The 16,174-nt window shown below is 38.8% G+C and overlaps 1 protein-coding gene across 15 annotated transcripts in view; it reads right to left on the bottom strand.

Moving 5' to 3' along the window:
* KDM6A (lysine demethylase 6A) overlaps nucleotides 1-16,174 on the bottom strand; it is a 154,810-nt gene that overhangs the window by 76,268 nt on the left and 62,368 nt on the right. For all 15 annotated transcript variants that reach the window (XM_080575065.1, XM_080575064.1, XM_080575060.1 and 12 more), the window contains exon 5: nucleotides 6,775-6,833. In XM_080575065.1, the coding sequence (XP_080431191.1) occupies nucleotides 6,775-6,833 (59 nt within the window). The remainder of the gene's footprint in view (nucleotides 1-6,774; nucleotides 6,834-16,174) is intronic.

Raw genomic sequence — 16,174 nt, forward strand, 5'->3', positions numbered from 1 at the left:
CTACACTATAGATGAATTAATACTGATCTAATTTTGCCTATGAGAAAAATTTAAGCTAAATAGCAATGGATCCGTAATTACAGGAGACATCAAGAACAAGGACCAAAGGAAATCCTCTGGTTTTATTTTGGGGCTTCCTCAGCCTCTCTGCCATGCTCAGAGCTCCGGACTCAGCCCCTTACTACACCAATAGCAAAACACCTGCAATGTCACCGTCATACATCCCAGTTCTAAGTGCTCATCAACATCCAAAGGAAATGACAATGGATCTGGGTACACGGTGCAACATGGAAGGAAGAGGACATGAGAGTAAGTGGAAAGTAGGAGCAAGTGCAGTAGTAGAAGATGAGATGATGGCACACAGCCTTGCTCAAATAGGTTGTTAGCCTCCACCACTAATTAACTGGCCTTCATGCACGGACACAGCTTTTCATTTTAATCCTTTAGCAGACTAAACATACATTAGTTCAAAGGATAAATCACAGAAATGAACAGCTGGGAGCTCTCATACTGTAGAAATAAATGACAGTAGTCTAAATTCAGCAAGAGACGACTTCAGGTTTGTTCTCTAAAGGGTATTGATCAACTGCCTGGCAAGAAAAAAACTTTGCTTAAGTCTACTGGAATTTATTTAAATTAAATTAGAGTCTTCAACGAGAATGGGAAGGTATCCATTAACAGGCAGGAAAGGCTGGCTAGCTAACACTAGACAAAATGGGAAAGCAGGACTGGAAAACAGACTGCAGAGGATGAAGTGCACCTCTGGGCTTACGTTTGTACAGCACTGCTACAATAATTGAGAAAATATAAAAGTGACATGAATCTATCATTTCCAAATCTAGACTTTCAAAATCAATACTACAGCTATCTTTCCACCCACTCATCTATACAACAATGCCTACTATTATGCAAGAAAGCAGGCTGAATAATAATTAATAGAATATTATATTAAAGATTTAGTGAACTCTCATAAGACGTATTGGAAGCCTTTACTTCCAATAAGCCTTCACAGACTGTGAATAAAAACCCATTTGAACTGGACAAAAGTATATAATAAATAGCATCAATTTAACTATTCAGAAGTTAGCATTCATGAGTTTCTAACAAAGTGCATTAAAATCATAAAAAGCCTACAAAAGAAAAGAACATAACACGTCAGGAAAACTACTTGGTGCAGCTGGAGTAAAACTTTCTTTTTTATTATTCTTTATTCTCTTTCAATTTTCCGACCACCTGCTCCAAGCATAACTAATGAAAATACCGTGAGGATATGATGGACAAATTCCTATTTGAAACTCATCGGCATAGTTTGAACATAAACAAAATTTACGTATACAGAAATAGTCATTACCGCATTTTCATGAAATACTTAAACAGTCTTTAGATACAGTAACTCCTCTGTCCATTGTGCCATAACAGTTGAATACTGAAACATTTTGAGCAGCAGGCTCCAAACATTTCTCCATAGCAGCAGCTGAGACTACCCTTTTATTTTCCTGTTACCAACAGATACTATGCTTTTTCATAAGTCCAAGAAATAGGTTTGATAGACAATGACAAAAAGAGAACAAAAGACAAATCAATTACTACTTTGCTCATGGTTAACTGCCACTAGTATTTGTAGTCTACATGTACATTCCCATTTTACATATATAAAAATAGATATGTAGACCCAGCCACCTGAAAACTAAGAACTATTTGACAATGCAGTATCTACACAGTGCTTGTTTAAACTCTGCACTCCTTATTAACTACAGACTAAAAACACCTGACCATCTAAGAGGACTCTGATAGAAGAGGAAAATAAATATAAATGTGTATGTTGAAGATTGCCGGTTATTGGCGGGCAAGCTGTTTTTCTGCTCTCAAATGACGTCCGTCGTGGACTTCCCTGTAGCAGGTGTTTCCAAAGCAGGAACTCCTCAGGTTCAAATTACTAGGGCAATGTCACTGTCAATTAGGCAAACCTCAGCACTTCTCAGGCAAACTGCAGCCACTGAACTATTTCATCAAATGCCGTGCCTTCCACGACAGCACCAACTATTGCTATACCTGGAGGCAGGCAGAGCAGAGACTGCATTTGATGAAGTAGTCGAGTGGTTGCTGTTTGCAGGAAAGGGTGAAGTGCTCCCACTCAAGTGAAGGAGGTCCCCAGCAGGTGGTTCGCATTCCCACACACACCACTCTTTGGGAAGAGCCTGGTTCCTCGGACCTGCCAACGACTGGCACAAACAGCTTGAGAAGCATCTGAAGGATCTGGTCCTGCTGGAAAAACAGTAATAATCCCCCTCATGTGTAAATCTTACTGTGTTAATAACAGCTTACTGCTGAAAAAGACAACTGTATCGAGACAGAAAGCAAAGAAGGGCCAAGAAGGGACCTCAGCAGCACAGGACAGGACTCTCCCGCTGCCACAGATGGGCAATGACCAACATAAAACAGCAGTTTCTTGGTTAAATGATCATGAATGCAAGACTGAAGGCTGGCCAACAAGACTGCTGAAAAAAAGTTTACATTCCACTGTAGACCTGAATACTTGAAAAACACTTTAATCAGCTGCTTTTCAAGATGACTGTGAGAACAGCAAACCTTCACTTTCTTTAAAATAAGATACAACAGAATGACAGCCAGGAAACCTGGAGCGAAGCAAGAAAGAGAACAGACTCCTTCAGCACAAGTAAGTAATTAAATAAGTCTGGCACTAAGGCCCCTCTCAGAGGTCAATGGTAAGTTTTCCACGTGTTCCACAAAGTGGGTACCTGTAAAAGAATGCTCCTGTCCCACTGAAGTCTTTGAAGGATTTCTATAAGAAAAATGATTCTCAAGAGTCTGGAGGCCAGCAGAGTTGGGACACAGTACCACAGATACCAACTGAGAGCCGCATGCTACTACTGCCTGCTTGGCCTTGGGAGGATTGTGGAATTCAGCAGCAGCGGCAGAGAAGGGATGTGCAGAGCCTGCTCAGTGCTTGTGCGTTGGAGATGGAGGTGCTGCCTTCCCCCAGTAGGGGTTTCATATCCTTACTCCCTCTTGCCCATTGAATGTCTTTACTTGAATTAGGTAAGAATAATGAAAGGTGTAGGGGACTGCAGCTGACTTCTTCATGTCAATATTCAATTCTGAATCCGAGCTGCAGAGGCGATAAAAAAAAAAACACTTTTTTGCACTGAGCTCCTATCCCATTTCCAATGAGTCAAACTTAAGCTAACGGACGAAATGCCAACGTACAGGACACCCCGGCTTACAAAGGTGTGAAGATACTTTAGAAGAGCCAGAATCAGAGATGGTGGTTCAGCTATGATCTAGATATTGCACAGATGACCTCATTGCTTTTGCTTTGATAAGGACAGCTGCAGGGAAGCCACAGCTCCTGCCAGAGACGGCAGATTTCCCTAAGGCAGTCTGCATCTTTAGCCATGATGGAGGAGAAGGAAAGGGTCTGGACCACCACTCACATTTGTCTTTGGTATTCTTCAGGGCTGGGTCCTGCAAAGGTGTCTATGCTGAAGCACAAGGTTTTATGTAACACTAAACTTCTAAGCTGCTAAAGAATCCTTGGACTGAGGAGCCAAAGGATATGTTAAACAATGCAAGAAGGGTGACTGTGATCTCCATCTCCTGTAAGGTGTTTTAAGGAACACCCTCTCTCTCACACTGTCCAGCAATTTGCAGGGTAACAGTTATTGAAAACGCTGCGGGCTGGCCTCAGAGCACCACAGTTAGTGCACGGGGACCCAAGGGGAGCAGGAGAACCAGTTTCACGACACAGCTGCAGAGCTTGGACTCCATCTGCTTCTCTTGGGGGGACTCAAATCTGCAGATCGTACACCAGGCAGGTTCAGATTCCTTACTGAAGTGATAGAGCAAAATTGGCATTCAAGCCACTACATGGACTGTAGCTATTGCACTGAGTTGAAGGATAGTCTTTGACAAACAACTAAAATTTTTTAATTGTTCCATCTAGAAGACAACTATGGAGGACATGAAATTATTCAAGTTATGACAGTATCTCAGCTATCTCAATTCTGGTGTTTTGCCCTACTTGAGAAACAGCGAAAACCAGCCATCCACTTCTCTCACAACTTGATGACAAATGGTGTAGAAAGATTATCAAAATCTAAGATCTATACAACTTTCTTTGGAGCTAATCCCTCATGTCATATCTTACTAAAAAAATTGCATAAAATATCTTTGATCACGCTATCACAATATTTACATATACTTACATGTATATAAGTACTTTCAGTTCTTACATAAATTGTCAAACAAAACAACCGATATAAAATGATGTGTCAGATAAGATTCAGTACTTAACACTGTAACGCTTCTTTAGCATGTACAGAAGCGTGCAATATTGAATACAGAGAATTGCATGTGTCTTGGAGTCAGTCCAACACTTCTTTTTATGAATACTGGAAAACTCAAAAAATAACGTGAAAATACGAACAACAACTCTAAAACTGACCTTATTCTCACTTGCTCTTATATTATCCCAATTTGTATGACAGATGATTCATTAACCCTTACTTTTGGGAAGACTATGTACATGCCTCTCCTTAAAATCTATGACTATCTAAGGTTGTATGAATAAAATAAAATATTCATGAATGAAGCACAGTAGGTTAAACAACCTTAAACAATCTTGGGGCCTCCTCTACCTGTATGAAATACACAGATTTGTGTACTTTATGAATGGAAATAGATGGAATAACTGCAGCAGAAAACAAGACGGTCTGACTAGTGTTTCACTCTGAAAGAAGGAAGATTCTCCTTGCAATCTGCAGTGGAGACTTGTGGAAGACTAAGCGTACAAAGAACATCCCTACTGCAAGTGACTTGCAATCAGCTCCAGGCTAATTATGATTTTGTCACACCCTAAATACTCACAACCATGCAATCCACTCCTGTCCCCAAAACATAGTAAAAAAAATAAATCAAGGGGATTAAAAAAATCACATACAGAAGTAGAAGATTTTACCTGCATTAGACTTTCTTCCTTTAAAAATTCTACCCAATATTCTCATATGCACAACTTCTTTAGTACCACACTACATATACCTTTGTGGTATGAATGAAGAGACAGATTTGATTACTTTAAACTACATTAACAAACAGCTCTATATGCAGTTAAGACATCATAACTTAAGACATCAATATATACTCACGTTCTCAACAAGGTTACTCAAAAGCATGTAAGAAAAATCTGAATTAATTCAAGGCAGCAAACTATCAATACTTAGGCCTCACAATGACCTGACTTTGTTGCTCCCTCCACTGAACGGTGCCAAAAAAACTGACCCACTAATGGCAACAGTCTACGTTGAAAAGGTGGCCTCTCAATAATTAACTACTCTAAATCTAACTTTTCGTGTAATTTGACTCATTTTCGATCATTTTCACAGTGCAAACTGTAACACGTTCAATGATGAAGCCAAGCCTGCATCAGAACAAGAACATTCTGAAACTTAGCAAAATTCAAGAAAGATGATCACAATCTTAAAAGATTCTCAGTTTTTCTGAAAACTTTTGCTCTTCTCTCACATTAGAATGGAATGTAATTGCATGCCATGTACAATACATTGCACCACTATTAATAAAGAAAGCATTTGAGTTGTGAGAGGGGAAAAAAAATATCAAGCTTCTGAGATCATGATTTAACCAACTTATGTTAATTTCAAAAATAAAAGCTTACTTCCTGCCTGAGGAAAGCATGAAACTTTTGTCTTACAGACACATAGAAACTTTTGATAAATTTATTTGGGGGGTGGGAGTAGGAGGTGGGCAGAAATCTCATGTTGTTGTTCCAAGCTATCAGTCAGTAGTCACTTATTACTTCCTTAGCTTCAGGCATGCTTAGTCCAATAAGATAATTTTTTTTGTAATCAACTAAATAGTAAAATCACATTCATTTTATTATGAGCTTCTGTACTAAGTGTTACTAAAGCAATATATACCACAAAGAAATCAGCATGGAAGAGAAAGAAAAAAAAGGTAAACTAATCAAATTTATGAAAAAAGCTCTGATCTAAACACTCCTTTTATCTGACTTTATTCCGATGATAACAACAATATGTGTGTAAGAATAAACCAGACCGTTCTTATTACTGACTAGGAAGGTTTGAGGATCTGTCAGGAGAACCCCAATAATCAAGTCTATTCAATTTCTCATTCTTCTCTCATCACCGGTGAGGCAAAACAAAAACAAAATCACCCAAAAAACCATCAAACAACACCTTTCCCCACCTCCAGCACAAAAGCAAGCCCTTCCCACCCCCAAAACCCTGCCAGAATTTACAGCTCTTTATAACTGAGTTTTTATGACAGTTTTAAACATTCAGGACAAAGTGTACTGCTGCTCACGTCCAAAACCTGTCACTGTATACAGTTATGGAAAAATTACTGAATAGCAAGCTAAATGAAAACAAACCTACTTTGGCACTTCTTTTCCCAGAGAAACAGAAAATTTCTTCACAACATATGCTGCAGACCATAGACACTGAGAATTCACAAAAACCTGTTGAGTCATACCGCTACATTCCCCTTGCTGAATTGCATTATAGGAAGCTAAAACTCTTTCTCTGTAATTGCTTTCCTATTCAAGCAACTGCTGTGGCTGCCACAAGTAAGTCAGATATGAGATACAGGACAATATACCTTCAAGTATCATATTTATGCTACAAAAGTTAAACCATTATACACTAACATTAAAGTTGAAATATTCACCTACCAATAAACAATACAAAATACAGATACTGTTAGTTTATTCCAACTTACCATTGAAAGGCATTGTAATGGAAGTAGACCAAACCAAGGCCATATAAAAAGGCAGCATTCTGTAAAGAAAAGAAACAATGTTTAAAACCAGATACACCAACCATAACCTATACCACTGAGTTGCAAGTATTTTGTTCATCGTTTGACATTCAATTTCCATTATGAGATAGGCGTATTTTAATTTTACCTTGAACAGGAAAAACAAAAAAGAAGGAATAAGAAGATAGCTACAGATTTTTTTTTTTAAATGCAATTCTTTGTAAAATTTAGTACTAAATTCTGAATTTAAATGCAGAAACGTATTTTTTGAGGAACAGTAACTACCATAATATTCAACTACTTTCACATCAGAGACACTGATGTGCTTTGTTCCATTTGTACAATAGCAGGAAAGCAAACAACGGTCTTTGGCAATTTAATACAATAAAAATGTTTTATAACCTAAGACCATGTCATAGTTATAATAATTTATATTCACATAAAAGTAAACAAAGCTATGCACACTAATTTCAGTGTCTGAAGTAGAACATTAATTATATGAATCTGAAAATATGCTGTAAAAACTGTAATTTTTCTGAATATTAAAAATACAGGCCATCAGCTTCAAACCTAAGACAATCAGATTTTTTCATCATTAATCTAATTTCTATCTTCGATTACCCTATTTTGCAGTAAAAGGAAAAAAATGTACCATTTTCCTTCTGACAACTCATCTCCCCCCCATATTCTTTTCACAAAGGAAGGTGTTGCTTCCAAAGTCACATTACCGGGGGGTTAATGAATGATTAAATACCTCATTTTCCAAATAAATATTACATATTTCCTAAATTATATAAAAATTAACCAACATTTTCTTTTGAAAAATGTTATGCCCCAGTAAAATTGTTCTCTGTTTAGCAGCTATTCCGTTATTTACAGAAGAAAACACATATATGCTGCCTACAACACAATTTTAGTTTTTTTTTGTGTGTAACGCTGTTTTTGAGAGACTGTGAATACATCCCAAAGGAAACAGAGCTCTAATACATGATCCAGAGATGGCATTTCCATTCTCAAAGATTCTTCTTCAAGATAACCCCTATTCCACTTGCACTCACTTCTTCAACAACTCTCATTTCTATGGAACCTAACAAAAGGAATCCTAGGTATGCCTTAAACCCAACTGAAATATATGAGATGTAAGCAAATTTCTCCCAGAAAGCAATTGGTAACCAGAACATAATTTGAAGAGCAAGCACTCATCAGAAACAGAACCTAGTATTACAGTTTCATTATACCTCATTTGCATCTTCTAAATGCAAATTAAAAACAGGGGAAATGCCAAAGATCCTTTCATGAATACAGTTGGATCATAGCTTTAGCAATGGACAGGTTCCAAGAAAACGCTGTGGTATGACCAGCTACTATGACAATCAGAGCACTGTACAAAGGGAGTGGAAAGAGAAGTACATAGACAATAAAAAGATGACAGTCGTTAATACTACCATAAAATCACGTTCCTGTTCAAGTGAACAAAACCACAACATGGACATCATAAAGATATGAGATCTTCAACTCTGTACCCAACGTAATTGCTGTTACTCAAATCTGTTCTGGCAACAGCACACTAAGAACGAAGACAAGCTCAAAAACTGAACATACATAATGTCTCGGACTACAGTGTTTTCAATGAAGAAGTGAGACAACAATGGGGAGAGATTTCACACGTGCAACATGGAAGCCTGCAAAATACAGCGTACACCTAGCTGCCTTTACTCTGTTCTGGCCACGCTTATTTAGAGAACTGAAGTGAACAAAGTTGTTCAATGTTACCTCGGAGATTCAACAACTGCGATCCAAGACTAGATCACCATAGAGACTGAGAATAATACTAAAAAAATCCTTCATCACCACACCGCAAAATTCAGGCAAAAATATACCAGACAACTAAAACCTCTTCAATCTTTAAGAGTTTAATTCCTCTTCTGATACCTATTAGAATTCAGTCAAAATTTGAATATTCAGAAGATTAATCTAGCTGTTATTTTGGTCCTAAGGGTTAATAATACTCAACAATCAAGGCTTATGACAAGACCAAAATGCAGGTGATTTGTCCATGTGTAATTAGTATATCGAATTTGCATGAAGCTTTCAGGTTGCCCCCATTGCAGTAAAACACAAGTCCGCTATTACAGCTCCATCCTTTGTTCTGTGGCTGGCCTTCTGATTTTTCTCATTCAGCTTTGCAATGCACTTGGGACTGACCTTAAAAACATGTTAGGATACCACTGTCTTCTCAATAAAAAACAGGTCAAGATTTAAGACTTTTTAATACTTTACTGCAAATATAAAGATGCAAATTCTGGAATGTCAGTATGGACTGTATTCATCTGTTTTGAAACACTACAGCTCTAACTGCACGTAACACCATTAGTACTGCTTGTTGATTATTCATTAGATTTGTCTAAATGATTAAAAAATATCTTTTAATCTGGGCTTGAAGCTGGATGGGGCTTTCACGAGGACTGGGAGATAATACAGAGGTTCCGTGCATGCAGTACTTTCCCATCAGTAATTCAAGGTGAGTTACATGTGAAGTTCACTATTTCAGCAACTAACTTTTCTGCCTGTACTGCAGAATACCAGCAACTTCAACATGCAGCCAAGTTCTTACTGGCAACAGCCCATATGAAAAGCTAGAACAGCTTAACACTTATCAGGACCAAGCAGGACCATGAAGCTGCATTACAAGACGGATTTTCATCTACAAAATGCCCTTTATCCTGACATCTCAGATTCTGGGACTCCAAGTCACGCACCCCGCCTTAAGAAACCTGTTTTCAATTGCCACTGTTACTTGCTTTTGAACACAGGTATATCATGAATAGTATCTACCCCATGTTTTTCAGTAACGATATCTTGTTATTCAATCCTTGTTATTCAAGATCCTACTATAAATAGCTGCTGATGGAGAATACAAGCCTACAAGCCAACTTTTTTTCCCCCTCCAAGTATATATATTTATTTCAGTATGAAGTAGAAAACAAAATTATCTTGTTACACTCTTTTCAATGAAGTTCCTCAAAACCTTCACAATTTCTAAGATGTCAGGCTAAAATTCATTCTTTGGCTATTAACTTCTAAACATAATATTTACATTATCAGATCTCCTCAGTAAAATCTACATCACCTTGAAAAAAAGCTGCAAACTTAAACAGACTACCTCAAATTTGAAGTTGAATGTGTATTTTTTTTCATTCTACAGCTATGCTATCAAAAAGCATACAAAATAGAAATGCATTTTCCAAGTTGGTGTCATTTGCATTTTCTACAACCCGTTGAAAGTGTTAAAATGTTTCATACCAACCACTAGATGGCTCAAATATCTCTTTCCATTTGACAAGCTTACGCAATTACAAAAGACTGTCAAGTTCATATTGTGTATTCTGCTACTTACATGCACTATTTTATGCTGAGCAAAATTTCAATTATATTTGACAAAATGTATAGACTACATTAATTTAGTGATGGGTAACTCAGAAGACAACAATGTATCTTTTGTACCATTCTACATAACAAGAGATGAATAAATGTGTTGATGACTTTTTAGTCTTGTTTCTTTTTAGCAATCAAGAAAGGAATATCCTACCCATCTCACAAACCTCCTGTACTGACCGAAATAAGTGCTTCATAGCCCCTCTGAAGCAGCAGATGGAAACACATCTACAACAATCCATGTGCTCTGCTCTCCGGGCCAAATTCACAATAAAGCCTTTTTCTCCATCTTCAAGCACATAGCCAGTACCTCCAGCAGAAGGATGGCTGAATCAGAACACCGTAGTAACACTCAATCTAAAAACAGAGGCTCAGAAAAATATACCCATCCTGTGTAACAAGTTACCCACGTTCAGACTTTAAAACTGCCATGTTAGATTGAGTCTAGAAATGTATAGCTGCCATATCTGGGTGGAGATTTCTGCAACAGTAACGGACTTAATCTGCCACCAGAAGTTGAGACCCAGTTAATCAACTCCAAAACTGTATTTTCTAAATACGAGAATATACAAAGAAATTATGTTTGTAAGAGAACAGCGACACATCTAGAAAGAGAACAGAAAAAGAGGCTAAGGAGTCAAAGCAGCCTACGGGCAGCCTCCAGTCAGGACCTTCCAGCTGACCAACGAAGAGGAAGGCTTTTGCCACAGCTTCATAGCACTGCAGATTTAGAAACAGCCCCTGTCCAGCAGTACCCCTCATCTTTGCCAATACTATCATTTGTAGGGTACTACAGTCAACTGGATGCCAGAACTGATCCAAGTTATTAATATCTGGATAAAACAGGATTATTTTCAACCGGATCAGTTTCCCAGTCAGGTTCACTGGGCAGCGCACCCCCCCCAATAAATGCATTACCGCAAGTGAAGAAGTGGAAGACAAGTGACATGTAAAAGCTCTCTGAGCCTACAGTGGTACCAGTGAAATGCATATTGAACCCACACTGAATTTCCATACAGAAAGAGTGAAATCCTAGATAGAAGATTTATGCAGTAAACCTACGTTAAAAAAAAAAAAAGCAATGCTTCCTTATTACCTCCTAAGCAGCATACAAATATTTGAAATGAGAGAATTCAAGTTCTGTGGTTCAGTAGAAGACGGATAAAAATATGAAATAACATCACAGCTGGCCTACCGGCCTTCTCTGTGCAAATCCTTGACCACTAATATATGTCGGCAAAGACACCATTTATTCTTTATGACTGTAAGGGGCAGGGCCAAACGTAGTTAAAATAATCCTGTGAACTTATTAGAAAGTTGGTAACGTTTAGACAGAATAAATATTACCTAGCATATCCTACCATACTATGAGATAAATAAAAAGCGTAACTGGAGCAAGAAACTCCCCACACAGTTGGTGGCAGTATGAAGGAAGGGCGTTGAAAGAGATGAAGGTCAGCACCCTTCATAAAGACCAGTCACTACTTTCCATTTGCTTACTATTGCCAGGAATCGAAGCCTTTGATGACACATTAAAATTGCCTCCAGCAGGACTCCGAAGGCAACTTCAAATCCCGCTCCAGCCTGGCCCACAGCACCTCAGAAAACCTAACTGGGACAAGGGGGCTGGACAGCTTGGGTTATGTCCAGGGGCCACAGGGTGTGCCAGCCACGTGTTCAAAGCAAAGCAATTTTTATGTTCAAATGTGAGAATGCTTATTTATTTACTAAAAATAAATAAATAAAGATGAAGTTTTGACACTCTTGTCCCTAATATTTCCTCCTGACACTACTCAGCGTATAGTAACAGTTCCCTGGAGAGCACGTACTGCATAAAAATTCCACTCAGGCTCTCACGCATGAACAGCTACGGCCCTTTGGGAGCTGACAAGCTCTAGCAGTTGCAAAGTATTTGGGAGGAAGAGGGGAGGGTTCAAATGATTTCTTTTTTCGTGTTTGTACAAATATAAATGAGAGCTACCTATTTACAGGTTCTCCATATTCCCAGCATCTGCAAAAGCACTAAGATCCTTGCGAGTAGTGCATTACAAATGAATAGCATTAGCTTCTGCTTATTCAGGGTCTTCAAGAAATTTTTTAGTACCTTGAAAACCACTAGATTTATACAGGATCTTTAAAATACACCTGTACAAAATATATCTGGCAAGCCCCTGCTTCCTGAGCAATGATCGCAACAGTCTAAAATTGTTAATGGGCACGAGCCTGCTCAACTCAGCAGCAATTTGAAAGCGATTAATATATAAATGTCATTATTCCTGTGACAAATATATTCTGGCATTTGTAACAAATTAATTCATTTAACATCTTGGTGAACAACTACAAAGGAATTTTCATCTCATCTCTAAGAAGCTTATCTTTTCAAAATAAGTACTGCCAAAATACACCCAATACCTGTAGAAGTGGCCAATGCATCTTTCCTAATTCATTAAAAATACTTTTTTTTCTTCCCAAATATTAAAGACAGGGCAACCACAGAGGGTTTTCAAAAATTAAATAAAAGATTGCCACTGATTTACATAAAAGTGAGCTTTAAGTAACCTTAAATCAAGAGTTACACATCATATGAGAAACTCAACTGCCAAGTTACTTATGTAAAACTTGAGCCTAACAAGTATTTTAAGAAGACCATCAGCACGGCTCAAGGGTTACTGTCTTTTTTTTTTTTTTTGTCCATTCCTTAGCATCTCCGGCTGCACACTTCACCAGTTAAAGAAATGGTCCACACACAAGAAGTATGACAGATTAAACACTTCACTCATGGGTAATGAAACCACACTTTCATGAATCAGTAAGTTCAGCTGCCAATCTTTGTTCTGGGAACCATGACCAACAACTGGTAGCCGAACAGTTCTTCCACAGAAAAGCACTTCTGATTCTTAAGAAGAAAAAAAACAAGCAAACGAACAAACAAACAAAAACATAAAATAGAATTTATTTTTTTTTTCTACTACGTGGTATCTGTCTTAGAACATATCTCAACAGTACCCTGGGCTGCATTGGGCAAAGTATTGCCAGCAGGTGGAGGGAGGTGATCCCTCCCCTCTGCTCAGCCCTGGTGAGACCACCCCTGGAGTGCTGGGTCCAGTCCTGGGCCCCCCAGTACAAGACAAACATGGTCATACTGGAGAAAGTGCAATGCAGGGCCACCACAAAGATGATGGAGGGACTGGAGCACCTCTTCTGTGAGGAGAGGCTGAAAGCTAGGGCTGTTCAGCCTGGGGAAGAGGAGGCTCAGGGGGATCTCATCGATGTCCCTAAGTACCTAAAAGGGAGGATGCAAGAGGACGGAGCCAGGCCCTTTTCAGTGGCGCCCAGCACCAGGACAAGAGGCAGTGGGCACAAAGTGGAGCCCAGGAGGCTCCCTCCGAGCACCGGGCAGCCCTTCTGTGCCGTGCGGGTGAGGAGCCCTGGCACAGGCTGCCCAGAGAGCTGTGGGGTCTCCTCCTTGGGGATCTCCAAAAGCCGCCTGGGCATGGCCCTGGGCAGCCTGCGCTTGGTGGCCCTGCTTGGGCAGGGCTTGGAGCGGGTGGCCTCCAGGGATCCCTTCCCACCTCAAATATTTGGTGATTCTGAAAGTAAAACTTCTTCGTGTATTACTGCAACACCTTTTTTGAAGATGACATCTGAACAGCATTTTTGAAATGTTTTATTCCCTTTTATATGGTACTAGATCATCACTATTTCTACCCATCATCTTCAAAACATTTCAAACAGAACAACTAGCACGGAATTTTATGTTCTTCATTTGCCATTTTTTCCACCCTTTTCCAGCAAAGGTAGGAGTCCCACTGAGCTTACAAGTAGCGCCATTATTTCCCTGTCAGTTTCTCACTGCTGGAGAATCACTACCGTGTTGGGAGAAAAACGTGAAAATCATTAATTATACAGCTGCTCTACCTGAGGCACTCCACATAAAATGGGAGTGGACAAACTGAATTTAATGAGGCAAGAATGACTACAAAGTGATACAAATATATGCAAGGAAACCGGTAAAAAAAACAGCAAAGGAAAACAGCCACAAAATTGTCCATGGTTGTTCGCTTGAATCTTCAGTCACACTGCGCCGAGCAGCAAGCAGAACCAAGCTGAACACAGAACACTTTAATGGAAAATTTTTAATTTGAATTTTTTTTTTACCAAATTCACTAAGAATACAGTTGCTACTTGTATATTCTTCTTCCCAGCTGAATAACTCTTGAACCTATCTATTAGCTGCCTTCGAATGAATTTCATCGAAAGCAAGATGACCCAAAGGTGAAGGGCTTGAGGAATGTCGGGGGGAATAGTTGCTGGACAGAGAAAAGAGCCTCCAAAGCAAGGTCCGCTTTCAGAAAGCAGTCAGAATTCAATCAGTTTCCCTTCTTTGGGCAGACATGCTTAACCCATCAGCACAAATTTAGAGCAAGCGTGTGCTTATCTTGCCCAGCAAAGATGTCAAAGGGGACAAGATGTCATTCGGGATGCTTCACCGGGACAACCAGAGGAATTCCAACTCATGTGTGCTTACAAAGAGATGTGGGGAAAGGAAGGACAGGAGGTGCTGAAGGACAACAGACACAAGCCTGTCATTACCCAGGCTTCGTTAGCTCTAGTTAAAAACAGTTTGTTCTATAAACTGCAAACTGAACAAAATCCCACACTTGGAACAAAATTCTGAGTATCAGCTTTACGAATAAAATTTCACTACTCGTTTCAACTTTGACTCTTTTTTTTTTTTTACATTAGTCACTGACATTTAAAAATCGAAAATTTAAGTGGATAGCATGTTTTGGATAGATATTTTATGTATTAATATATCAAATAGTAAAATAAGAATGTGTGATTTTTAAGATTTGATTATTTTAAGCAATGAAATGCAAGATCATTGATTAATGGTTGCTAGTTAGGTATCAATCAATTATTACTGAAAATGATTTTCTAATTAAGACTGTAGATGGTTTGGTAGTAATCGCTAATTGGTGTTCTAATTGGTGATTTGCCGTTTTATTTGTTAGAATGTACAAATACTTAAAATAGGATCCAACAGACAAGCCAGCAGGCCCACATGACAGGCAGCTGGGGGAGCAGACAAGATGGCCAGCAGCCAAGAGCGAGGCAAAGCAGCTGGGCAGCCCACCAACCATTCCCACAGAATACTTCAATTCCATCAAATCATCATTTCTCGACAGAAAACCGTACATCAGTAAATTTTCAGCCCACTCGGTGAATATATATGCTAGTGAGTTTAAGAGCCTTCAATTTCTAAAGACAAAACAAACAACAAAAAAATACAAACAAGCCAAATGATAGGACACTTCCTTCACTCTCCATTATCTCCTTTGCTAATTCTTTGCTGCACTACTTAGCTCTTTCTTCATTTATTCCAGAACTCAGCCTTCTTTCCCTCACTAATCCCTCTTCTTACTGTTATATCACCGCTGCTGTGTCTGATACTGCTTAAATTACTTCCAATCATTTACCTTCTGGAAAATCAACTCTGAAAAGCTGCTAACAGGAACATCACAACTGTCTTGAAGAAGGAGTCCACTAGTCTTTCTTAATACTGACTTTACCTTTTCTTATGAGGATAAGTTACGGGAAACCTCTCAAAGTTGTTAGCTTTAAAATCTTTTCTTCTGGGGCAGTTTATTGCTAAACTTGATTACTTACATAGTTACCCGATAGCCTGAAGGAAAAGGAAAGAAAGGACAGAAGAAGAGGGCCAATTAACCAATTTTATATTATGGGGATTTTCTCCTCCTCTGCATTAATTTGACATCCTTTTATATGACTCTAGGGAGCTCTTATTTAAAGATACCTTGCTAAGTTGAGTTCCACAAATTAATTTTACACTATAATAGCTTCTCCTCATTTTGAGCGGATACCCCCTTACTCTGGTACTAAAAGTCCGCAGAATCCCTTTCTA

This window comes from Anser brachyrhynchus (assembly GCF_964034855.1).
Source record: "Anser brachyrhynchus genome assembly, chromosome: 1".
NCBI classification, from domain to species: domain Eukaryota; kingdom Metazoa; phylum Chordata; class Aves; order Anseriformes; family Anatidae; genus Anser; species Anser brachyrhynchus.